This window comes from Cololabis saira, chromosome 8 (assembly GCF_033807715.1).
Source record: "Cololabis saira isolate AMF1-May2022 chromosome 8, fColSai1.1, whole genome shotgun sequence".
NCBI classification, from domain to species: Eukaryota; Metazoa; Chordata; class Actinopteri; order Beloniformes; family Belonidae; genus Cololabis; species Cololabis saira.
In genome coordinates this window covers 9,481,348-9,507,980 of record NC_084594.1, presented here as the reverse complement: position 1 = coordinate 9,507,980, position 26,633 = coordinate 9,481,348, and the positions used below count along the sequence as shown (strand labels likewise).

General features: G+C 38.4%; 1 protein-coding gene across 2 annotated transcripts in view; it reads right to left on the bottom strand.

Annotated features, from left to right (window-relative positions):
• col2a1b (collagen, type II, alpha 1b) overlaps nucleotides 1-26,633 on the bottom strand; it is a 91,558-nt gene that overhangs the window by 62,187 nt on the left and 2,738 nt on the right. The window contains exons 2-18 of one of the 2 annotated variants that reach the window (XM_061726707.1): nucleotides 25,096-25,305; nucleotides 23,324-23,340; nucleotides 22,919-22,951; nucleotides 20,728-20,760; nucleotides 19,605-19,658; nucleotides 16,862-16,963; nucleotides 15,512-15,589; nucleotides 12,001-12,045; nucleotides 10,480-10,533; nucleotides 7,631-7,684; nucleotides 5,920-5,973; nucleotides 5,752-5,805; nucleotides 5,608-5,661; nucleotides 4,388-4,432; nucleotides 4,221-4,274; nucleotides 4,062-4,106; nucleotides 3,076-3,129 (exon numbers count right to left, since the gene is read on the bottom strand). In XM_061726707.1, the coding sequence (XP_061582691.1) occupies nucleotides 3,076-3,129; nucleotides 4,062-4,106; nucleotides 4,221-4,274; nucleotides 4,388-4,432; nucleotides 5,608-5,661; nucleotides 5,752-5,805; nucleotides 5,920-5,973; nucleotides 7,631-7,684; nucleotides 10,480-10,533; nucleotides 12,001-12,045; nucleotides 15,512-15,589; nucleotides 16,862-16,963; nucleotides 19,605-19,658; nucleotides 20,728-20,760; nucleotides 22,919-22,951; nucleotides 23,324-23,340; nucleotides 25,096-25,305 (1,040 nt within the window). The remainder of the gene's footprint in view (nucleotides 1-3,075; nucleotides 3,130-4,061; nucleotides 4,107-4,220; nucleotides 4,275-4,387; nucleotides 4,433-5,607; nucleotides 5,662-5,751; nucleotides 5,806-5,919; nucleotides 5,974-7,630; nucleotides 7,685-10,479; nucleotides 10,534-12,000; nucleotides 12,046-15,511; nucleotides 15,590-16,861; nucleotides 16,964-19,604; nucleotides 19,659-20,727; nucleotides 20,761-22,918; nucleotides 22,952-23,323; nucleotides 23,341-25,095; nucleotides 25,306-26,633) is intronic. The other variant, XM_061726708.1, reaches the window with a different exon arrangement.

Sequence of the window (26,633 nt, the reverse complement as noted above, 5' to 3'; positions counted from 1 at the left end):
GCGTTAATGTGTGAAAAGGCAGCGAGGTCGCAGAACAGAGCCATATCTCAGATATAAAACCATATAAACTAATACGATCACTACACACGGGGATTAATATCACGCCAAAAGTAGTTTAAGTGACCTGGAACTGCTGCACACACACATGTGGACTAATGTTCTGGTACCACTTCATTAACGAGAGAAAGACCAACAATGGAAGTGAACACTGACTAATGAAAATCAGGGATTGCTTTTAAATTGTGGTTCAACAGATTTAGAAAATAAATAAAAAATCTAATAAAACTGAACTGGATAGAAAAGTAATGGGACCCTGGACGTTATATTTTATTGCATGATCCTTTCAACCTTTTAAAGCCTCAGTACAATCAAGTGACTTATGTAACTCACAGAGACTTCTGGACCTGTGCACAGTTCACTCCTCGTGAGAAACTGCTCTCAGGTTTGAAGGGTTTCCACAAATGTTCAATAAGACTTAGATCAGGGCTCACAGAAGCATATTTCAGAATAGATCAGTGTTTTTTTTTTGTCATTTCTGAGTGTTTTTAGCTGTGTTTTGGGTCACTATCCTTTTGCAGGACCCATGACCTACAACCAAGCTTTCTGACACTGGACGGCACATTTTGCTCCAGAATCCTTTGATTATCCTGATATTTCATTTTACCCTACACAGAATCAAGACACCCTTTCCCAGATGCAGGAAAGCAGCACCAGAGCATAATGTTAGTTTCACGTTAGGTACAGTTTTTTTTTTAAGACATCTTTTAAATCTGTGAACATGGAGCTCATACGACTTCCCAAAAAGTTCCAGTTTTGTATCATTTGCCCAAATAAGATTCTCTCTGAAACTTTGTAGCTTTGTGGCTTGTCAATATGCATTTAAACAAACTCCAGTCTGGCCTTTTTATAATTTGCTTTCAGCAGTGGAATCCTCCTCAGTCGTGATGGATCGTGACGCTGACACTGATGTACATTGACCTTGGAGTTCACCTTGAATCTATTCTAAATGAAATGTACAACTGTGGTCACAGTTTTATGCTTTTCTTGTAGAAGTTCTGTGAAATGAAGATATTGTAAAAACAGAACATTAGAAGGGGTAGGACTAGAAAGGTTTTTTGAAACTTCATCCTACACCCTTTCAAACAGGAAATATTTATCTACATTCAGATTTGTCTCTTTTTTGCTTTGTTTTGCTCGTTTTTTTTATTGTTTTTTTTTTTTCGGTATATACATTTTATGTATTCTGATTATTTTTTTGTTTTTGTTTTAACCTGTTTGAATAAATAATTAAATGAAATGAAAATGAAATGAAAGATCAAGGTTATTTCAGTTACCATTGTGGGTTTTTCTTTGTTTAATAGCAGGGTACCGACACCATTATCCACCTGTGTAAGTATATTACTTCTTCAGAAATTCTTCATCCCTTTTTAGTGTGTGTAAGTGAATAATAACATAATCTGTATTTGACTTGACTTTGCCTTTCAGGAAATATTCAAATATAACTTCCTATATTATATATTTAATGGTCAAATCTTAGATAACAGATCATCTGAGTTTAGTGAGTTAGATTACCAACTTATCGGGAATCATTTGACTATTTATCATAGCCTAAAGAAATACAAATATTAAAAAGGTGTCTTTGTAGATCAGAGTTGAATGTTTAAAACTGGGGACACTGTGGACAAAGTGGCCAGAATAATTGCTTCACTCTCTTTTCAGTGTCTCTCCCAAGTGTGTTATTCATGGCCAAGAGCATAATATTTTGCAGAACTTCTGGTTTAGTAGTGAAAAAACGTTGGCTGCTTTGCAAAGACAGTATTCTGAAAACTCTCCTCCAGTGGCCACGAGCCAGGTATTTTACTGCTGGTATGCAGCCTCATGCCGCTGAATGGAACTACTTACTGCAGCTGCAGCAGCTTTGTAGATTTTGCAGACCAGTATGACATAATAGAGTTTGCATTTTCAAAAATTAATGACGTACACAGTAGATGACATTTTTCACCCGGGAAACACTATCATCAATGCAAGAAACCCCAGTAAGAACTCGAACAGAAGCTCTGCTGTGCTGGTTTTCTTAAATTAAAGAAAGATTTTCAACATTCAGGAGGCTGAAAGTTGGGCGTTGGTGAATACAGGTGGAAGGAGTTGGAGCTGAAAAACTGCCTCAGTTTGATTAACTCATTTCAGGGGCAAACTTCAGTTTGAGGATCAGATAACTGTGTTGATCCTTTTTTTTTTTGCTGTGCAGAGCTGAAAAAATGAAGCCAAAAAAAAGAAGGAAGTAACAAAAATGATGCTTTTTTACATAAACAGTGAGGGAGCTGAGCAGGTCTGATCCCGACAGTGACTGGATTCTTGGAAGCGCAGCAGAGGGACGTAATATGAGTTTCCCAGTGGGGGACATTTTGAGGTTTTTTACAGTCGCACAGAAGCAAACGGCTCCTGCAGTCATACATAAAAGTAAATTGTGTGTTTGTGAATGTACCTTGTTAAAATGCATGAACACACACACACATATTTCTCTGATCTTAGCTCCACTACTTCAAGGGAAGCGCTCAGATTGTGAAAAGAGATACCCATTTGCAACTCCTAAAAGAGTTCCATGACATTAAAGTGGCTTCAGGAAGGAGGAAAAGCAGCAGTACCCTCGAGCACGGGGCTCAGCCTGTCTGCCATGCAGGAGGAACAAATCAGATGAAAAGCAGAGAGAGGGAAAAAAAAGACATGGGGAAGTGAGAGAAGAACACTTTAAAACCCTTTCCTCCCTAATTTTCCACACAGATGGAGGCAGAACAGCTTTCTCCAATTTCACCAGAGAGTTTCATCTCGTCCCTGCAAAATCCTCCCTGCAGACTCCAGCTATCTTCTGAGATTTAAACTTTTTTGATTTGATTTAAGCGAGTGCTTCGTAAGTTATAGATTTTGTGTCAAATAAGAGACTGAAAATAAATTAAGTCGTGCACATTTATTCAGAAGAAATAGGGGGAAGAGATTCAACAAAGACGCAGTGAAATGAAAGCAGAATGTAAGATGAAGAGGATGCTGGGGAAGCACTTAGTAAAAGATGTGATTTACCTTTGCACCAGGAGAGCCAGGGAAGCCTGGAGCTCCAGACGGACCAACAGGACCCTGCAGAGAAGAAAAAGTGGTCTGTGAGTTCAGCTGTTTGTCACTGGCACATACAGGTGTGGAGGTTTGAGGAGACGGGGTCAGAGGAACCAGAGACCCGTTTAAATTACGCTCCTTAACCAAACCTGAATGTAGGCCTGTGTTGAAAAAATCAATTTCCCAATTCTAAATCGATTCTCATATTAATTCCTAAAAATCGATTCATATGTCTAAAGATCGATTTAAAAAAAAAAAAAATTTTTAATTTTATTTATTTATGGTTTTTTTTTTCATCATTACATTACAACTTTTGGTTATTTTTTTGTTTATCCCCAAAAAAGGAATGTTTTGTTGGACACGAGAATAACTGGTGCCATGTTTTTGCCTTTAAATATGTTTAAAGGTATGAAAACATTAAAGTGTTAGGTTATAATTGCATACATTGTCTATATTTCATTACTTTATATACTGTTTTGGGGTAACATTTGCAAAAAATGCTAAAAACCAAATGCTCAAAAATTAAAAACCAAAATAGACCGAAAATGGAACAAATAAAAACGGAATGTGGGAAAAAATAAAACCGATTTCATCCGTCTCTGTTTCCTTCCTGGATCTGTTTGGTAATTCTGACCCACATGATGTTTCTGAAAGCAGTTCTATCAGCATTTTGGGAGCTGATTGGTCCTTACAGCATCATTAGCTGCAAATACTTGCTGTTTAATCTCAATATAATACTAGTAGTAATATTTTACATAACTACAGTCATATAATTCATGCAACAACTCAAAAAACAGTTTTAATAACACTAACCCAAATCAATATCGGAATCGAATCGAATCGGATCAAATCTTAATAATCGATTCTGAATCTTAAGAATCGGAATCGAATCGATTCTTGACATTTGAATCGATCCCCAGCCCTACCCGATTGCAAATAATTACTCAGATACTCACAGGAGGACCAGCAGGACCAGGCAAGCCATCATTTCCACGTGCTCCCTGAACAGAGAAAAGACAATGGAAAATGATGGAAAGGTAAGCAACAGAAGCATCTGTGAATTACACGTCAACGTGTGGCCAGTGAGACATCTCAAAGAGAAGGAAGAGACCTACAGCAGCTCCGCTGGGTCCTGGGCGTCCTCTCTCACCGGGCAAACCACGGGGTCCCTACGAAGCCACAGGGAAAGATACACTTTTAAAACTGATTCACCATTCTCGTTCACACTGAATGGTACTTTTATTTGCATAAGCTTTACTGCATGGTCACTAAATATACGTACCATGGGTCCAGGGGAGCCAGCTTCTCCGGGAGCGCCAGATTCACCCTAAAAACAGGGAACAGTTCCCTCTTAGTACACCTGGGTCAGTTATTTTCAGCAGCAGGTAGTCTCTGGACTTTCTGTTCCCTACTAAGAGGAACATTATGTCTATTCAGTAGAGATGGACTAAAACATGTATCACAATAATTTCTGGCATTTATCCCGATAACGATAAAAATGACGATAAAAAAAATACCAATTCAACTCCACCTTTGTAACTATAAATCTATCTCACTCTCAGATCCGCCATGTTTGTTACACAAAACCCTCATCACCGAGAATTTATCCTTTTTTCTTTCTTTCTTTCTTTCTTTCTTTCTTTCTTTCTTTCTTTCTTTCTTTCTTTCTTTCTTTCTTTCTTTCTTTCTTTCTTTCTTTCTTTCAGGCTCATTTCCTTCCTTCCTTCCTTTTTCCCTTCCTTCTTTCCTCCTGCTCTCTCCTTCCTTCTTCCCTTCCTCTTTTCTCCCTTCCTTCCTCCTTTCCTTGTTTTCTCCCTTCCTTCTCCCCTTTCCTTCCTTCCTTCCTTCCTTCCTTCCTTCCTTCCTTCCTTCCTTCCTTCCTTCCTTCCTTCCTTCCTTCCTTCCTCCTTTCCTTGTTTTCTCCCTTCCTTCTCCCCTTTCCTTCCTTCCTTCCTTCTTTTTTCCCTTCCTTCCTTCTGCTCTCTCCTTCCTTCTTCCCTTCCTCTTTTCTCCCTTCCTTCCTTCTTTCCTTGTTTTCTTCCTTCCTTCCTTCCTTCCTTCCTTCCTTCCTTCCTTCCTTCCTTCCTTCCTTCCTTCCTTCCTTCCTTCCTTCCTTCCTTCCTTTCCTTCCTTCCTTCCTTCCTTCCTTCCTTCCTTCCTTCCTTCCTTCCTTCCTTCCTTCCTTCCTTCCTTCCTTCCTTCCTTCCTTCCTTCCTTCCTTCCTTCACGTACGTTGTGCGTGGATTTAACACAGAACCATAAATCAGTTTTACACAAAAACGTCATTAACAGGAATTTATCATTTTTACCGCGAGGTGACAAATTCTTACCGTGGGGAATTTTTTTGACGGTTCATCGTGAACGGTAAAATATCACCCATTCCTACTATTCAGAATTAATTTTCATCAATAACAGGCCACCAGAGTGGGTTGTTTTGGTGAATTTTGGGAAACAATGAGCACTTAAAGTCATACAGATTTAGACTTTGGTACAATATCCTACCTTAGAACCGAGAGCGCCGGTCTCTCCCTTTGAACCATCCAGACCTGGATAACCCTGAAACGGACAGAGATGAGAACAGTCATGAGTCTGAAAATAAAGACAATCACCTTTATGTGTCAGAAATTGTTAGGAGAACAAACTTACTCTGTGTCCCTTGATGCCGGGCAGACCCGGTGTTCCTGGGAATCCACGTGTTCCCTGATATACAGGAGCAACAGAAAAGAGGAGATCGATACGCTAAGTTTATGCACTATCTTGAATTCAAACGAGTCCAAAAAAAATCAGCAGGCTGAAAAAATACGGTTTCCTCACCTGAGGTCCGGGAGGTCCACGGTCACCACCTTTGCCTGGTTTTCCAGCCTCACCCTAAAACGGGATAATGATGTCAACATATTTGTGTATTTATATATTTTTTGCGCAAGTGTTCCTTTCAATAAAAAAATATATAATTCAATGAAGTTAAGTGTGATACAGTTGAATCAACAGTAGAGCGATTGCTGCTTCAATCAACACATCAAGGCCATGTCTGCTGCCACCGTGTGGACAAAAGTAGGAATTACATTTAGCTGATTATCACCCCTATATCAGTTGATACATAACTGTTTCATTCTGAGTGAGAAAAACCAGAAACGTGAATTATTTAGACGTTTTACTTCACTTTACTATGAAAAAGTAAAAAAAAAAAAAAGTTTGTATGAGACTAAAAAAGACAAAATGCATAAAAAGTAGTTCAGACTAAGATTAATAATTTACAAATACTTTCATAAACAAGTCATATTAAAAAAATAATCATACAGTAGGTGCTTATACAAATATTGTAAACAAACAGTAATAATCAGAACAAAAAAGCAGTTTTTTACACTGGAGTCAAATGGTTGCAGAAGGGATTCATTTAGTTGTTTCTGTTTCTGATCATTTTAAATTTAATCCAGGAAATGCTATCAATGTTTTAGTCAAACAAGACCTGCTATTCCTAGTCAGAGGACACTAACTGAGCTCACCTTTTTTTAAGACCTTTTTATTCAATTCAATTCAATTCACTTCAGGGAACCAATGGAAATCATATTGTTGCAGTAAATATCTGTCAATCAATATTTTAAGGCCACTATAGTCCTTTTAGCTGTGGACTGAAATAGGAGTCTGTACTTGAACTGAAGACAGGTTGTTTAATCACTGTTTCATGTGGAGGTTGGGCAATGTAAAAAAAGATAAAACTTAAAGTCAGACTTTTAATAACCAACAGAGGTGGGTAGTAATGAGTTACATTTATTCCGTTACATTTACTTGAGTAAGTTTTGGGAAATGTTGTACTTTTAGGAGTAGTTTTGAATCACTATACTTTTTACTTTTACTTGAGTAGATTTGTGAAGAAGAAACTGTTACTCTTACTCCGCTACATTAGGCTACGTTGAGCTGTTACTTTTCTTTTATCCCTTTTATCCGCGTACGCGTCAATCTCATGACATCACTGAGTGATTCTTTGGGAAAAATGTTTGTTTTTGCATGTTTTGTCACATTTACACAGACTCAAACACAGACAAAGAGTTTATATGAGTTCATGGGCTTGTTCTAGTTCTGCCTGGTTAAAAAAGAAAAGTACAAAGGCTTGACATTTTGTGCTACTTGTAATTAATTAATTTTTTTTTCTGTTATTTTATTTATTTTATTATTTATTAAAGTACTTGAATTTACTTTAAGATTATTTTAATTTAAGCTATTTTTTATTAATTTTAATTAATATATTATAATATTTAATTTAATTTTCCTGAAGATGACTATTTTGTACTTTTGTCTGTTTGAATGGTTGTGTTAAAAAAATAAATCAGACATTACTCAACAGTTACTCAGTACTTGAGTAGTTTTTTCACCAAGTACTTTTTCACTTTTACTCAAGTAATTATTTGGATGACTACTTTTACTTCTACTTGAGTCATATTATTCTGAAGTAACAGTACTTTTACTTGAGTACAATTTTTGGCTACTTTACCCACCTCTGATAACCAATAACAACATTTCCACTTACGTCATCTCCTGGTTTTCCTGTAGGTCCAGAGGGACCACGGGGACCCATGGGACCCTGTTGGTGACAAATAACCAAACAAAGGTGAGTCACAGTTCCAGTTCCTTACCGGCAGGGGGCAAAAGCAAACGTTTAAGTGTCGGCCTTGATTTATGGGGACAAGTCCTACGGTCCATTGCTATCTGATTAGGCCTGGAGGAAAGAAAGAAGCCAGCAGCATCTCATGAAGATGTGTTGGCTACCGTCCATGCTGGTGATGTGGTCATCACTGATCCCTGATAGCAAGAGGGTTCCTCGTCTGAATCTGGGGTTGAGTTGACTATACAGTTTAAAAGTTCTCCCCATGTCTGTGGGGGTTTACTCCAGTTTCCTACTTCCCTTCTTACTTACAGGACTGTCTCAGAAAATTAGAATATTGTGATAAAGTCCTTTACTTTCTGTAATGCAAAAATGTCATACATTCTGGATTCATTACAAATCAACTGAAATATTGCAAGCCTTTTATTATTTTAATACTGCTGATCATGGCTTACAGCTTAAGAAAACTCAAATATCCTATCTAGAAAAATTTGAATATTCTGGGAATCTTAATCTTAAACTGTAAACCATAATCAGCAATATTAAAATAATACAAGGCATGCAATATTTCAGTTGATTTGTAATGAATCCAGAATGTATGACATTTTTGTTTTTTTGATTGCATTACAGAAAATAAAGAACTTTATCACAATATTCTAATTTTCTGAGACAGTCCTGTATATTATGTAGGAGTGTAAGTGAAAGTGTGTCTGATTGTTAATAATAATAATAATACGTTTTATTTCTAGTGCACTTTTCATTAAAAATAAATCTCAAAGTGCTACAAGTTAAAAAAAAAACATGAATAAAATCAATTGTTTGCCTCCATGGTAACAGGAGGATAAAGTGGGTACCTGTCCAGAACATATTCCATCTCTTGCCCTTTGACAAATGTGATGGGCTGCAGGAGAGATGTCCCTGATAATGTCAACTGTACATTAAAAAAAGACATTCACAGTTCACATGAATGCATGTTCCTTTTATTGGATCAATATTGTTATGAGAATCAAAGAATTGAATGAACGTTGCATTCAAATGAGTGTGAACTTTGCTTATTGATATTTTTTATACTTCTGTGATACAGCCAATAAATGTCACCTGAGTGACTACTGTTTCCCGTGATCACAAGTAGCTTTGACTCAAAGACTAAAGCTTTCCCCCCGAACTTCACATTTTGACAACTTTGTGACCCATAAAATGATTTACCGGAATCAAATTTGATTTTAATTACACTTAATGATGGACCGGCACATTTTTAGAAACAAACAGGCGTCCCAGACACTCCGCCTTTTATCCTGCAGGCCCACGTGAGCAGATTAACACAGCAGTGGGGAGACCTGGCTCAGTCTACCTGCTGAGGGCAAGGCCTGCAAGTCTGAGTCCTGTAAGCCTCGGGAAGGATGGGAGCCTGGGCTGGACGGGTAGATAACGGAAAACAAGAAAGGCTATTGAAAAGGGAACCGATGTTCCTGCATGTGAAAACAAGCGTGTGAAAGAATAGTACAGTGAAAGACAGCTCAGGCCTGTTTCTGCCCTGCAACCTGCGTTTGATAACTCGATGTGGGGTTCACGTTTACATCTAGGTCTCAAACTTGAGAGTGTAAGAACTGCCTGAGACTAGACATGGTGAACTGATAAACACATAGTAGTTGATGGCTGGGCTGTGTACATACATTTACATCGCTATCAGAAGAAATGTTTTGGGCATAAAGTTACAACACTTATTCAGGTCGGATGAATGCCTGAATAGTGGCAGGACAGATAAATATTATTACACTGCAAAAACTCAAAATCTTACCAGGAATGTTTGTCTTATTTCTAGTTAAAATGTCTCATTTTTAGTCAAAAAATCTCATTACACTTAAAACAAGAGTCATTACCAGAAAAATAACTTGTTATTTGACAATTTTCACCTGTTTCAAGTAAATTTTCACTTGAAATAAGTAGAAAAATCTGCCAGTGGGACAAGATTTATCTTCTCATTACAAGCAAAAAAAATCTTGTTCCACTGGCAGATTTTTCTACTTATTTTAAGTGAAAATCTACTTGAAACAGGTGAAATTTTTGTTTTTCCAGTGACAAGTCTTGTTTTAAGTGTAATGAGATTTTTTTGACTAAAAATGAGACCAGAAACAAGACAAATAATCTTATTAAGATTTTGAGTTTTTGTCAAAAAATCTCATTACACTTAAAACAAGAGTCATTACCAGAAAAATAACTTTGTTATTTGACAATTGTCACCTGTTTCAAGTAGATTTTCACTTAAAATAAGTAGAAAAATCTGCCAGTGGAACAAGATTTTTTTTGCTTGTAATGAGAAGATAAATCTTGTTCCACTGGCAGATTTTTCTACTTATTTTAAGTGAAAATCTACTTGAAACAGGTGAAAATTGTTGTCTTTTCCAGTGATGAGTCTTGTTTTAGAGATTTTTTTTGATTTTTTTGACTAAAAATGAGACATTTTAACTAGAAATAAGACAAATATTCCTGTTAAGATTTTGAGTTTTTGCAGTGTATGAAGAAATTGTATATCTAATTCCATTTTTGTGAATGATATCAATGTCAAATAGTCAAAAAATATATAAAAGAAAAAAAAAACAATAAAAAAGAATAAAAGCCTGAGAAGGTCTGAGGCAGAAATGAAGAAGAAACCTGCGTGTAAGCCCAGGTTTAGGTGAAGATACCGAGGAGTTTATGAGAGAGAAGAATGACGTGCGTCACCAAGTGTCAGCCAGAGAGAGGAGCAGGGGAGCAGCGCACAGCGGGACACTTACGGACTGTCCCGACTCTCCGGGCTCTCCTGGGTTGCCTTGGAAACCTTGTGGTCCCTGATATGTGGAGAGAAGAGAAAGAAAATGTCTGATGAGAGAAAAACCTGTTTTCTTCACTGGCTCCGTAGAGGTGAGCTGTGCATTTCCAAAGAGCAGTTTCTGGACTTCATTCCTTGATCGCCAGGAAAGAAAAATAAAGTCTGCCCCAAGCATCAATTTACACAGCAATAGGTCACATGTATGCTAACTGATTATGCAGTCAAATATGGCTCATTTCAATGGATATTGTCATTTAGACTTTGAATGCTTAGTTGATTTATAATCTAATGTCTTACAGTATATACACAGTGGTTGACATTTAACTTCAAGCATACATGCATCAAGTAATCCAGTCTGAGTCTATCCTGCTTTTGTCAAATGCATCCCAGGGGAAACCAAATCCCTAAATGTGGCCTCATCCTTGTGATTAAACCATCAAGCCAGTGCAGTGTCTATTAAATCTAAGCAGCTTTACTCTGGAGGATGTCGGGAGGAGCCAAACCGGCACTGTGGAAGGCTGGAGCGGAAAAAGGATGGGTGTGTTTGCGTGTGCGGTGTAAGCCCAGTAGGCAGTATGAAAGGTAAATTGTCAGGTATTCTGCAATATGTCTGGGTTGCGGCACAGGAAAAGCCCTGGAGCCTTGCAGTCACAGATGAAAGCCTCCTGCGTGTGCCGACCGCTGCCGGAAAACAGCAGATGCTCTCGTTTGAAAGAGCACATAAGTATAAACATTTATCTGCTACTGACTGGGGACATGGGGCTTCCAAAGTTAACGGTCAAGGGTAGGCCTGTGTTGAAAAAAATCGATTTTCCGATTCTAAATCGATTCTCATATTAATTCCTAAAAATCGATTCTTATGTCTAAAGATCGATTTTTTTAAATTTTTTTTTTCATCATTTTCGCCAGGTGAACTTTAATCCCAGTAGTCGGACACACAGTTTGTCATGACACTTCTGAAAAATGCCAGGTGCTTCATGGCAATATGTGTGCGTGGTGACAGAATAAATTAGATAAGCTAAAATGATTTGTTTACTGCATGAACAATTTCTTTCTTTTTTGCACTTTAAATGGATATTGAAAGGCCTGTTTGAGTTATTTATTTCTTAGTTATTTCACAATAATTATTGTGAAATTATTATTTCACTAGTTATTTTACAGTCATATAATTCAGGCAACAGCTCAAAAAACATTTTAAATAACACTAAGCCAAATCAATATTGAATCGGATCGAATCGAATCATGATAATCGATTCTGAATATTAAGAATCGGAATCGAATCGATTCTTGACATTTGAATCGATACCCAGTCCTAGTCAAGGGCTGGTCATTGTTGGTCAGGACAACTTGGCATGTGTACACGACAACAAACACTTATTATGAGATTTAGGCGTGAGTGTTCTGTCTGCGAGGGAGCAGCGTGTCTCGTCTGCAGCTGCGGCAGAGCTTGGGTGTTGCTGTGGAAGTGAAGGAGGTTTGTACTTACGGGTGATCCGGTGGGGCCAGGTGGTCCTCGGGGTCCCATAGGGCCCTGGGGGAAAGACCAGAAACCAGAGGGGCCATTTAGTCATGACAACTACATGAACACATACATCACTCTAAGATATCATTATATAGATATACAAGACTGTCTCAGAAAATTAGAATATTGTCATAAAGTTCTTTATTTTCTGTAATGCAATTGAAAAAACAAAAATGTCATACATTCTGGATTCATTACAAATCAACTGAAATATTGCAAGCCTTTTATTATTTTAATATTGCTGATTATGGCTTACAGTTCAAGATTAAGATTCCCAGAATATTCTAATTTTTTCTAGATAGGATATTTGAGTTTTCTTAAACTGTAAGCCATGATCAGCAATATTAAAATAATAAAAGGCTTGCAATATTTCAGTTGATTTGTAATGAATCCAGAATGTATGACATTTTTGCATTACAGAAAATAAAGGACTTTATCACAATATTCTAATTTTCTGAGACAGTCCTGTATATCTTTATTTAAACTCTAAAATCATTGAGGGCGAGCCCTCATTTACAATGACGTCAAGCAAAATTAAGCTTTATAAGTCACTGTTCCGGTTAGCTGTGTTGAGAGGAAAAGAAACATGTTTATCCAAATCACTTCAGTCAGAAGCTAAGACACACACACACACACACTCGCACACGCACGCACGCACGCACGCACGCACGCACGCACGCACGCACGCACGCACGCACACACGCACACACACACACACACACACACACACACACACACACACACATCACCTGCTTTGCCCTAAAGCTCGATAATACTCAGGAGCTCCACTTGTCAAAACCATAACTCCTTAGAAATTCCACAGCGGCGTTCAGACCTTCTCTTCCTCCTAGTCCTTTTCAACATTCCTTCGTGTCCTCTTTTTTTTTTTTGTTGATATTTTTCCCCCCCGACTCTGTTTTTTCTAGAGTCCAAAGGTCATCAGCTGTAGCGCTCAGCTCTTAGTAAGAGCCCTAGCCGAATGCTCAACGACTCACTGCGCTCTAATTTGAAGGTAAAAGACAACCCAACACAGCTGCCTTCGGTTTCACAGAAAATGAAAACAATTTTGGGCACGGACTCCAGGGGGTTTGTTTTTTTTCAACTCGGTTCTCTGAGACTGAAACTTAATCCGCTCAGCGAGAGCTTCTGGATGGACTAACACATCCAATTCATTTTTTTCTTCAGCTTCGTGGATCGAAAGAAAAATAATATTGTTCTGGTTTTTCTCTCCGACCAAAAAGATAAACAACATGAATGACTTTTTTTACAACAAGTTCCTGTTGTTACTCTTGTTTTTCTTGAGCCCTGATTCAAAAATGAGAAAATGCAGCCAAAGAAAACATCGCCGCAGGGGGACAGTGGTCCTCAGAGGTGAATGAAAGTCCCCTTTCAGTCGGTGCAGGAAACCTCCACCTTGGTGGCTTTGACGCTTATCAATGGGGCTTTATATGTTCAAGAGGTTTCCGTGTATATTTGCGTCTGTACAGATGTCGGCCGGAGCATAGGTGGAGCGTTTGGTCCCTATGTGCAGGATATAAGTGGGAGCACAGAGTAAGGCCCTGTCCCAATATTCCCACTACCCCTCGTTTTCATCCCTACCCCTAAATTTTGCGTGTTCCCGTGAGGGTAGTGGTGTCCTAATTCCTCTTTCCACCTAGTGGTAGTGAAGAAAAGTAGTGTAGTGGCTATGAATCTGTCCCTACGGATCGAGGGATTTCCGAATGCTGACTAGCTGATCTAGGGACGGAAAACATTCCCAGAATGCTTTTCGTCGTCATTTGCGGACTGAATCAAAAAAAAAAAACATGGCCGACATTTCTTATTTTTTGGTGAATAAAATCAATACTTTGAGTTAGTTTCTGCATAAAAATGCGTTTTGATTACATTTATAGCGAGAAATATATATTTTACTTTCATAATATTCACTCAGTGAATGTACATAATCACTTGTTTGCCCGTTGTTGCGAAGTTTTTTTCAAACCTCGCCAGAATAAAGGCTGATTTATGGTTCCGCGTTACACCAACGCAGACCCTACGGCGTAGGTTACGCGGCGACGCGCGCCGTACGGCGTACCCTACGCCGTAGGCTCTGCCTCGATTTAACGCGGAACCATAAATCAGCTCCGGAGCCGGCAGGCAGAAATCCCGAAATTTTCGGAGCAAATTTCTTAACAGGCGTACTAGCTACAACTGTTAGATTTCATCTATTAAACCAACATTTATCTTCCTAAATTATTTATTTCAGCCAGAGGTAATTCTCCACAGAGCTGCAGGTTTTTCCCGCCCCGGTCTCATCATCGCCGAAAACATCAGATTCAATTTCTTAACAGGCGTTATTTGGATAAACTGAGCCCAGGTTGGGGATCTTAACGGTTACTTTTACGCCTGAAAAAATATTAAAACTTAATAAAGTGGCATATTAACAGCGCTACAGCTGAAATTAAAACAGCTTTTAGCTCTCAGCTTCCTGATTTTAGGGGTGGTGCTGAAAGTAGTAGTGGGAGTATTGGGACAGACCTGGGAAGATTTCAAGTGCCCTAAAATCTGTCCCTTCTTTTTAGGGGTAGTGATAGTGAGGGAGGGCTAGTGGAACTGAGTAAGGCTAGTGGAAGTAAGTAGGGGGTGTATTGGGATTGGGCCTAACTGTTCAAGGGGGGTATAGGCTTGACTTGGTATCAAACATCAGTCCATTTCAGCCACCCAAACCCCCAAGAAGCTGGACGCCGCCAAAGTAAATTTGGGCCGGCTTCACAAGCCCCGGTATTGTGGTGAGCTCTCTGACAGACGAGCATCGTCAGACTGTGGGGATCTGCTGGACTCCAGCTGGATACTCCTCCTCCTCCTCGGGTCTCATGCCTCCTCCGGGCTGACGCGCTGCCAAGCTGCTGTGTGGGCCTTTAAATAGCTCCCGGTCTGATCCTCGCTCCACTGTAAGCAAGCCGCCATGCCAGCTAACCTGCGACTGCACCGGTTTGTTCTTGGGTTTCAGACAGAAAGCCCATCGATGGATGGTTCCACAGTTCATGAAATCGCCCCTCTGTGCTCCATGTGAGGTATTCATTTTCCAGTGGGACTCAGGAACACAGCGCTGTCCTTCCAACTGTCGGTGGATAACGTGCTCAGTTCTATCTCTTAAACTCATCCAAAAAGCCATTTTCGAAGTGTGGGAAAACACACAGTTGACACGGAGATTAGCTGGATCTTGTTTCCACCGCCTGCAGATTGAGTTTAAATCCCACACTGAGAGCAATGCTGATGTTTCCATCTAAGGATGCAGGGAAGCTCCTCCACAAACGGTTGAGTTCAGAGCAGAGTCTGGTTGTTTAAGTCGCTAGAAGTCTCGCCAGGATGATTCTTTAAGCCTCTTTTAGCACTTGCTTCCAAATGCAGTAGCATCTTTTGTAGATTCAGTTCACCCTGAGAGTAAAAATAAAGATCATGGGATTGCCAGCAAGTCTCATCGTGGCTTGCTCACCATCGGTCCTTGCATCACGCCCATCTGCGCGCCGCCAGCCTTCTCGTCGAAACCGCCCGCCATCTGAGCAGCAAAGTTCTGCAAAAGAAACCCCGATAGGTTCGTTAGGGTTAAATAAAAGTTTCCGTGAGTTCACTGAGATTTGTGAAATCTCAAGGAAATTAAGGTTTTAAGTTGATCTGCTAAACCAAACCCAAAGAATCTCAGGAGCGGAATAAGAAATGTTGAAAACCTGCTGCATCATTTTGGCAGAAACGAGAAAGAAATGTTTTATAAATTGTCAGCAGCAGAGTATTATGTGACCATTTTGAAGACAGAGGAGAGACATAATGGCATGTGAGCAGTTTTCCCATGAAAGCTGCTTCCCTTCCCCCCGTTACGTCTGCCCTCCCTCCTGTCAATCCACCTCATCTACTCTTTTCTCCTGCAAAGAAAGAGGGGTATTCGATCTTTTCTTTATCTTTGCATCTAGACTGTTGTGCACTTGCTCCCTTCCCTTCACCAGCTATTTTGCACATCTTTTGTGTGCTTGACTTTGTTTTTGTTTAGTTTTACTCTTTTCTTCGGTAAGACCGGCCCCTCAGAAACTATTCTTGGCCTTGAATCGGTGTTTCAGCGCTGATTCAGGGCATCGTAGCCGGTGATGGGACTAGGCCTGTGTTGAAAAAAATCGATTTTCTGATTCTAAATCGATTCTCATATTAATTCCTAAAAATCGAATTGTATGTCTAAAGATCGATTTATTTATTTTTTTGGATTAAAAAAAAAATATTTATTTATTTTTTCCATCATTACATTTTTGCCTGGTGAACTTTAATCCCAGTAGTTTTGAAAACTCCTGAACTAAATACACTTTTCTTTAGAGAAAATGCTGGACATTTCAGCTTAAATTTCTAAATGTTATATTAGTTCAATGAAGTTCATATTATCTATATTTACTAGAGCTTGTTTGGTTTCTCTGTTATCGGACACGGTTTGTCATGAAATACCTGAAAAATGCCTGGTGCTTCATGGCAAGCTGTGTGTCTGGTGACAGAATAAATCAGACAAGCTAACATGATTTGTTTACTGCTTGAGCTGTTGCAATTTCTTTCATTTTTTGCACTTTAAATGGATATTGAAATGCCTATTTGAGTTATTTATTTATTAGTTATTTCACAATAATTATTGTGAAATTATTATTTCAATAGTTATTTTACAGTCATATAATCCAGGCAACACTAACCCAAATCAATATCGAATCAGATCGGATCAAATCAAATGGTGATAATCGATTCTGAATCTTAAGAATCGGAATCGAATCGATTCTTGACTTTTGAATCGATACCCAGCTCTAGATGGGACACTTACTCCGCCAAGGCCAGGGGGTCCGTTTGGTCCTGGGGGTCCAGGGGGGCCGGGGTTTCCAGGGGTGCCAGGCTCACCATCTCTGCCACGGGGACCAGAACTTCCCTGAAAAAAAAAAGACAAATTATGAAAGAATCAAGAATACGGCCTTAACTAGTTACGCGGCCCCATGCCTTTCAAAAGGCAAAGGATGCAGATGGCCCGACGATAACTGCATAGACCGGATCTGGTCGCGTGGATAACGTAATGCTGCAAAGATTTTTTTTTTTTCTTTTTAAAGAAAATGTGATGGTTCAGCACCACCTTTGTCATCTTTTTTTTTCTTTTTTTGTAGGTAAAATCACACTTGACATATTTTGTGAGGTGTCTGTTGCCATTATCTGTGGAATGACAGTTTCAATTCTCATGAAAAATAATTATTTTCATTTCGCAATACTTAAAAAATAAGTATAAGTATATAAATAATCGCAATAATAAAAACTTCACTTTGGTTACAGTTGTTTTGTATGTTCAAAAATAAAATGATCCCAATTTTTTAAAAAAAAGAAAAAAGAAAAAAGAATATGGTCTTAAGCTGAGTCAATATGACATTTTAAGTGGTTTCTGATTTTTTTAAATAACAAATGTATTATTCCAAATCATAATATATTGAATCTGAAAACCTCAAAGCTGGAAACTTGCTTCTAATCAGCTGTATACAAGATTAGACTAAATATTTTGAATGAAATATTGATGCAAAATGACAAATTCTCATGGGATAATCCCAATAATCCCCTTATTCTGTTATACAAGTACAGGAAAACCCTGAACAATGATGCCAACAGTTCAACATTCATTAAATTCATCTGTCTGTGCTAACTTTTTGAGCTCTGCAGCACTCTGGATAAATCATTTACAGAGCAACTAGCAGACAAAACACGAAAGGACAATGTTATTGAGCTACTGTCGACGGCAGCCTGAAGCTTAGTTGAGCCGTCTCCAAACTGCACTGACAAGTCACACATGACAGAACTTGACTTGACCTGACCTGCTGATGTCAAACTGTGTTCCATCAGGACAGAAATACTGTACATCAACCAGACTTTTAGGAGTTAAAAAAAAAGGGGAGGGGAAATTAACTTTACTGCTCAACACCATTGCCAAAAGTACAGTGCTGGAAACTGATAATTTATCAGGCCAGACAAAAAGACTACCTTGCATTCCTCCGTGCATGTAGTGACAAACTACCCTGCAGGCAGATGCAAAACGAAGAAGGTGCTGAACATCTACGAGGTCGCTTAACCCAGTGTCTCCCAGCCTGGGGTCCGGGCCCCCCTGGGGGGGTGCCAGAGATCTCTGGGGGGGGCGAAACTTTGTCTGCTTTGAAATTATGCAGTTGCAAAAAAATATATTTGCGAATGAGTCATTCTTAAGACATTTTTAGGAATAATTTATGAATGTCTTGAATATTATTTGTGTTTTTTATACACTGGTGATAGGGCTGGGCGATTTTGGACAAAAATAAAATCCCGATTTTTTTCTCTGAAAACCCGATTTTCGATTTCGATTTCGATTTTTTTGGTAAAACTACAAAAGACAATGGAATAAATTGTTTCAAATATTTTATCTTTATTTTTAAAGAAAAATAGCAAACAAATTTCCCTATTGGGAATGAAGTGCAATTGAAAGATACTGTAAATCCTCCTTGAGTTTAGTAAAGTGACAACATTTACAATTTTCTTGACCAAACAAAGATGACTAGACGAGCTCTGTCTGTAATGCAGCCAGCTGCAAAAAAGGAAAATCGATTTTCCGATTTTCCTTTTTTTAACATCGATTGTGATTAATAAATCCGATTTAGATTTAAAATCGATTAATCGCACAGCCCTAACTGGTGACAAACACAGGAAATGATTTCATTCCTTATTATTATATCATTACTCAAAATGTAATCTACTCCGACAGGTTGTTAAAGGAAAAATGTTAAAAAATGTTGGTCTCATATTAAAAGAGACATTTTTCAGAAATATTTTTATGTCTTTTTATGTCCTTTTGTGCATATTTTATACATTGGTGACATTGGAGAAAAACAAAGTCATATGTATACAGAGTAAACCAAAGAGAAATGTATCAAAAAAACATAATTAATGTTCATTTTTTTCAATTAAAGACTGTTTTGGTGCTAGTACGTACGGGTCGGGGGCCTGGCTGGTCTTAGACACAAGTAGGGGGGAAACAAGGAAAAAAGGTTGGGAACCACTGGCTTAACCACAGCTAGCCAATGCTCATGTTTAAAAGATAATAAACAAGATAACTCCTGTATGTGACATAAACCCGCCGCCTGCAGCCATCATTCATGTTTGTGTTGTTGCATTAACGCGATGATCAAAGCCCGGCGAATGTGGCGATGCTGATTCCCCACACCGGCCGACTGTGAGGCCTCTGAGAGAAGCCGAGGTGAACGTTACGAATCCCCCCCAGCCTCACTCACGTCCGTTAAACATCCCCAACCACACAGCCTAATGGGAATGACACATGACTAGTTAGACTGAATGAAAGGCTGCCATTCTCCCAAACCTGCAAGCTCCAACACCTCCCCCAGTCCACCCTCCAGGACCCGCAGCTAGCACGTTCAATCACACGTACTGTACTTGTGAATGGAGCAGAGTGTGGATTTAGTTTTTAAAGGGTTTTCTCTGTGAAAAGGGGAAAAAATCTCCCCCAATTTGTTTTATTTTTTATTTTTCTACATATACATCAAACCAACCCTTTCTCCTTTTTCTCCTCTTGATCCGCGGGGTCCTTGCTCTCCTGGTGGCCCCTGGGGGAAGAAGGAGATGGTGAAACAGCCAGTGTTTTCAGGTGTCACTTCAGCACATGCAGTACTGGAGTTGAGGGGGGATGAGGGGGGATGGCATCCCTCCCTGAAATAAAAACGGTCCAAATCATCCCCCCAGTAAAACTGCCATCCCCCCTTTCCATCCCTTATGTCATTTCATCAATGAATGTGGTTTTACTGCTATTTCAACATTTAGAGTCATCACCAGAAAAATAACACCAGAAAAATAACTTATTTGACAATTTTCACCTGTTTCAAGTAAATTTTCACTTGAAATAAGTAGAAAAATCGGATAAATGTCTGAATAGTGGCAGGACAGATAAATATTTCTAGTTAAAATGTCTCATTTTTAGTCAAAAAATCTCATTACACTTAAAACAATAGTCATTACCAGAAAAATAACTTTTTTTCACCTGTTTCAAGTAAATTTTCACTTGAAATAAGTAGAAAAATCTGCCAGTGGGACAAGATTTATCTTCTTATTACAAGCAAAACAAATCTTGTTCCACTGGCAGATTTTTCCACTTATTTCAAGTGAAAATCTACTTGAAACAGGTGAAAATTGTTGTTTTTTCCAATGAAGAGTCTTGTTTTAAGTGTAATGAGATTTTTTTTTATTAAAAATTAGACATTTTAACTAGAAATAAGACAAATATTCTTGTTAAGATTTTGAGTTTTTGCAGTGATCCATTTTACTTATCCTGTGAAGGACAGACTCATATTGATAAGTTCAGAAAAGTGTTTTTTATTGTTGTGTTTTGATGTATTTGATGTAAGCCCAGTGGATATTTAAAGCTTACAGAAGGCTGCATTTAACTGCTGCTATGTAATTCCTGCAGTATTTCTGCAGGTGTTTTGGTCACTGCTATTATTTGTAATATATTATATTATTTGTAATCAGCACAAATTATCTGTCCCCATATGATAAAATCCACCATCCCCCCTGATTTTCTTTTTACAACTCGAGTACTGAGCACATGTGAGCGAGTTACTCTATACAGTCATTATGTGCAGTCAGTTTCTCTTTCTAAATACACAAATGTCTGCATACCATCGGGCCAGACGATCCTCTTGGTCCTACAACCTGCACAGGAAACAGGAAAGAGAGGGAATAACGTGAGAAATCACAAATGTCACTTCAATGATACAAAACATTAACTTTAATCTCATAGCCTCTACTAAAGCTTACATTTATCAGAGGTGTGTGTACACAAGTGTTATCTTTCTCTCATCAGTGGAGGTTTGTTAATTGCTAATCTCTTTGTGCACAGCGTTACGATAAACATACAGTAAACAATGCCCTCTTATTCCCTGCCATGAACTTGCTCTCGCTCTCAGAGGGGTAAAACATTTCCAGATGCAGCGCTGCCGCCTCGGCGGGGAGTTTACTCTCTCTGCTGCGTTCTGATGGCCTGTGAGGATCTTTACGGGGCAATTGTTTGCAGGCCTTAATGTGCCTGGATGTCTTCCTCCCCAGCGGGTTAACGAGCCTTCTGCTCCTTTGTCTTTCTTACGCCTGCTTTCTTTCTGAAGCTGGTTGTACCGAAGCTTTACTTTCTTCAGTTGTTTCAGGATGCTGCGTTTAAACGACTACAGGGGCCTTTACACGTGCAGAGCCAGGAGTTATATGTAGATTATTTAGGTGCTGTTTATTTCCAGCTCCTATGCTTTTAGATGGGTGTGTTGAATCTGTGAAGAAACATTTGTGTTTGCACTAGGAATGGGTGATATTTTACCGTTCACGATATACCGTTTTGTCATCTTGCGGTAAAAATGATAAATTCCAGTTGATGACGTTTTTGTGTAAAGCCGGATTTAAGGAAGGAAGGAAGGAAGGAAGGAAGGAAGGAAGGAAGGAAGGAAGGAAGGAAGGAAGGAAGGAAGGAAGAAAGAAAGAAAGAAAGAAAGAAAGAAAGAAAGAAAGAAAGAAATGAGCCTGAAAGAAAGAAAGAAAGAAAGAAAGAAAGAAATAAGCCTGAAAGAAAGAAAGAAAGAAAGAAAGAAAGAAATGAGCCTGAAAGAAAGAAAGAAAGAAAGAAATGAGCCTGAAAGAAAGAAAGAAAGAAAGAAAGAAATAAGCCAGAAAGAAAGAAAGAAAGAAAGAAAGAAAGAAAGAAAGAAAGAAAGAAAGAAAGAAAGAAAGAAATGAGCCTGAAAGAAAGAAAGAAAGAAAGAAAGAAAGAAAGAAAGAAAGAAAGAAAGAAAGAAAGAAAGAAAGAAATGAGCCTGAAAGAAAGAAAGAAAGAAAGAAAGAAAGAAAGAAAGAAAGAAAGAAAGAAAGAAAGAAAGAAAGAAAGAAAGAAAGAAAGAAAGAAAGAAATGAGCCTGAAAGAAAGAAAGAAAGAAAGACAGATATGAGCCTGAAAGAAAGAAAGAAAGAAAGAAAGAAAGAAAGAAAGAAAGAAAGAAAGAAAGAAAGAAAGAAAGAAAGAAAGAAAGAAAGAAAGAAAGAAAGAAAGAAAGAAAGAAAGAAAGAAAGAAAGAAAGAAAAATTCCTGTTGATGACGTTTTTGTATTGGTATTTTTATTATCGTTATCAGGATAAATGCCAGAAATTATCATGATAAAGTTTTTAGTCCATATCGCCCATCCCTAGTCATCACAAGAAAATAAAGATCAATTTTCTATTGATTGACTAATTATTCTATGAATTGCTCTGTCTCAAGTCTCATGAAAAGTCCCCCCCACTAGTGCTGACTAACTCACTGTAACTCATTCCTGCAGTATCTCAGAAAGAAAGAAAGAAAGAAAGAAAGAAAGAAAGAAAGATACATTCCGGTTGATGAGTTTTTTGTGTAACAAACATGGCGGATATAATAGATTTATAGTTAAAAAAGTGGAGTTGAATTGGTATTTTTTTTTATCGTTATCGGGATGAATGCCAGAAATGATCGTGATACATTTTTTAGTCCATACCGCCCATCCCTAGTTTGCATGGGTGAAAACTTTGCAACTAGACCATATTACAATCTTATATAGTACTATATGACATGGAGAGGATTGTACACCACTCAATAAACACTAATTTCATGTGTCAACTTTTAAACTGTACTACTATAAAAATTTCCAGCGCACTTTTATTTGAATATGGTGCATTTTTGTGAAGCGGTATTGTCCATTCCTGACTTCTTTTTCTCCTTTGGCAAAGCCAAAAGGCTCGTACTGCAAGTGTTTCATCTGATCTCTTACAGGAAAACAGTTTCCCCACATTTCTATTTGTGTAGCGTGTGGTGTCGACTTACATCTGTGATATCACCTGGTTCGCCCTTCTGACCCTGACGGAGGAAAAGTGAGGCAGAAAAACAATGATTACGGTGGAATGAAAAATTTTAAAGTTGTTGTTTTTTTTTATTCCTTATCTTTCTTCAACCACATTCTGATGAGGAAGAATTAGCATCCATATCAGGAAAACAGCAGGATCTTGAAAGCATCCCCTGCAGTATTACTGGATGCGTAAAAACGTCACATGTGAACAGGAAATTACTATTATCCATCTGCCAAAGCTCTTTCACATCAAAGACTTATCTAAATCCATAAACTACAGGGGCCTCCTGCAGAGTCTGTTATAATTGCAGGGGAGCTTAATTTCACAAAGACATGGACACACCAATAAGCACACACACATATATCTTATCTTAATGTCTCACCTTGGCTCCAGGTATTCCTGTTAGGAGGTTATGTGGGACAGAGATGGACACACAACACAGTTAGTGGACAGATAATACTTAAGCAAACCATGTGGGTGAAACAGTTCAAATAAACAAAATAAATACATATCTATTCTAAAGACTACCACCAAATCATAATGTTTGCCTATAAAGAGCCCATTTGGACTGATCAAGTGTTGGTTGACCTGCCATCTCTCACGTGGAGCTCAAAGCCAAAGCAAAGCCACTCCAGGTAGACGGTAATGGCAGAAAAACAGGGATGTTGCTGTGCAGGACATGTATTTAAAGCTCATTGCTACTGTTTTGCAAATCAGTAAGTTAGTTAAAATACAGCATGTGTATAACATGCTAAGTTAGCATTGCTACATCAGTGTAGGTATCTGAAAAATAGGGCTGGATATAGGGCTGTGCGATTAATCGATTTTAAATCTAAATCGGATTTATTAATCAAGACGATGTTAAAAAAAGGAAAATCGGAAAACCGATTTTCCTTTTTTGCAGCTGGCTGCATTACAGACAGAGCTCGTCTCATCTTTGTTTGGTCAAGCAAATTGTAAATGTTGTCACTTTACTAAACTCAAGGAGGATTTACAGTATCTTTCAATTGCACTTCATTCCCAATAGGGAAATGTGTTTGCTATTTTTCTTTAAAAGTAAAGATAAAATATTTGAAACAATTTATTCCATTGTCTTTTGTAGTTTTACCAAAAAAAATCGAAATCGAAATCGAAAATCGGGTTTTCAGAGAAAAGAATCGTGATTTTATTTTTGTCCAAAATCGCCCAGCCCTAGCTGGATATAATTTCAGCGAAACTGTCTCATTAGTCATCATTTTAATCCTTAATTTAACAAAGGAAGCCAGACCTTTATCATGTCCGGTGATGCCTTAACACAGATAGTTGACTGAAACGGTCCAAAATGACCTAAAACAGTTAAATATTGATTGCAATCTGACAAAATGATATCAATAAGAATAATCCCTGCAATGCCATGCAATTAGTCAGTTACTTTTCAATCAATACAAGAAAATACTTATGTTTGAATGCCAGCCCTATTTGATGTTGCTGAAAACTGACTCCTGTCATGTTACATACTCTTATGAGTCACTTCATTTAGCATTGAAATGGTTAAAATACAAAGCGATTAAATCTACAAGCATGCATAGCCAACAGTGACACCTCTGATTTCAGTGATGCTGAAGTGAAGTTTTTTTTTTTTAATTTCCAAGCTGACCACCAGTGTTTGGATATCGGGATCTTTAATTATCAAGAAGCCATGGCAGGTTAAAAAGCGGTGAATTTCCTCCTTCAAACAGTCTGAACTCTCAGTGGAGAGTCTGGGTATTTTGTTCCCATCAGATCTGCAGAAATCCACAGAGAGGATATAGAGTAGAAACGCGAGGCCATGTCTGCTTGACTGAGGTATGTCCTTAATGACTCCCATATGTTTTCATGATACTCACAGAAAGAGAGAGTATTCAAACAAGATGGGGCCAAGGTGCGCCAGCTATGGAAAAATGAGATTTCACTGAAATCCAGTCAGACGTGTCACTGTCGGTGGGTTTTTTCTTATCATTTGTTTGCTTTGGGGACAGAAAACTGTATTCAAATCAAAGTCTGACCGAAGTTAAACCGCAACTGGAGCAGACTTTGATTAATACCAAACTGCTCGAGTGTCGCTTCCTCCCCAAAACAAACATGATGCTGTACAGTAATTTATTTATGAAAGGTGTGAGATAAATAAATTACAACCAATGGATGGAGGCTGGTCAGCAGCGCAGATGGGGCAACACTCTCCGAATGGGATTTCAGGTTTGGGGCAGTCTTTTAGTTCCTCGCAGACAATTTCATCACACAGGACGGTTCCAGTGTCACACACACAGATGCGACAAGGCTCGGGTTTCCATACGTCCTTGTCGCTATAACTCTGGCCGTCTTGTGTACAGCTAAAAGTATCATCCTCTGTGTGTGAGGGCACAGTGAATGACACGCAGAGGTCCAGGCGGTTAGGAAGGAAAAGGGAAATGAAGCATCAGAAGTGAAAAACAAACACTGCAATGTCTAACTCATAAACAACAGTGAGCATTTACTGATAGTTACTCCTCTTTTTTGATATATGAAGCAAATCATACAGTTTTTTTTCATTAACTGGGAAACACACTTACACTTCACAAGCAAATCGTAGATAAGACATTTGAGGAAAACACCTGTTAGTAGAGATGAACACTTTGAGAACTCATAACTGCGAATGTTGATGACATATTTAAGCCGGATTTAAGGAAGGAAGGAAGGAAGGAAGGAAGGAAGGAAGGAAGGAAGGAAGGAAGGAAGGAAGGAAGGAAGGAAGGAAGGAAGGAAGGAAGGAAGGAAGGAAGATGGAGGAAGGAAGGAAATGAGCCTGAAAGAAAGAAAGAAATAAAGAAAGAAAGAAATGAGCCTGAAAGAAAGAAAGAAAGAAAGAAAGAAAGAAAGAAAGAAAGAAAGAAAGAAAGAAAGAAAGAAAGAAAGAAAGAAAGAAAGAAAGAAAGAAAGAAAGAAAGAAAGAAAGAAAGAAAGAAAGAAAGAAAGAAAGAAAGAATAATTTATAGTTAAAAAAGTGGAGTTGAAATATTTACATACATACATATTTAAAAAAAAAAAAAAAAAAAAACATTGTCACTTATTAAAGCGAATCCACATAAAGGTCGAGTCTAACTAAAAGGATTGATATATCTGCTGAATAATGTCTAAATTGGCTGTTTAATGAATTAAGACTGTTTTGATTAAACTGTTTTGTTTTGCCCAGTTTGTTGGATCGATGTGGAAAGTGATGGATAGATCCAATAGTCCTGTAATGGCCCCATCTATTGAAGCACTCTGGATGACCATGACAACCCAGACATACATAAATACTATCGCTTTCTCTTCGAGAGGACAGGTCGTTATATTTAAACGGTTGCATTAGGAAAAGTGTACGATTCTAGTCTGAAAAATTATATTTTAATGTCATCACAAGAAAATAAAGATCAATTTTCTATTGATTGACTAATTAGTCTATGAATTGTGTCTCAAGTCTCATGATAAGGCATCTTCCCTTTTTTTCCCCAAGTCCACCCCACTAGTGCTGACTAACTCATTTGTGCAGTATCTCAAACGGCCACAGGAGGGCGACATAGCGCCGCGGTCTCGAGGTGCGTAAGCCCAGCAGGGCGCCTTCACAGGATCAACAGAGCAATGTGCCTGAATTCCTCCACAAGTTAAATATAGGGTTAGTTTACATTGCGGAAAACAGCCTAATTTACTTCACGGGG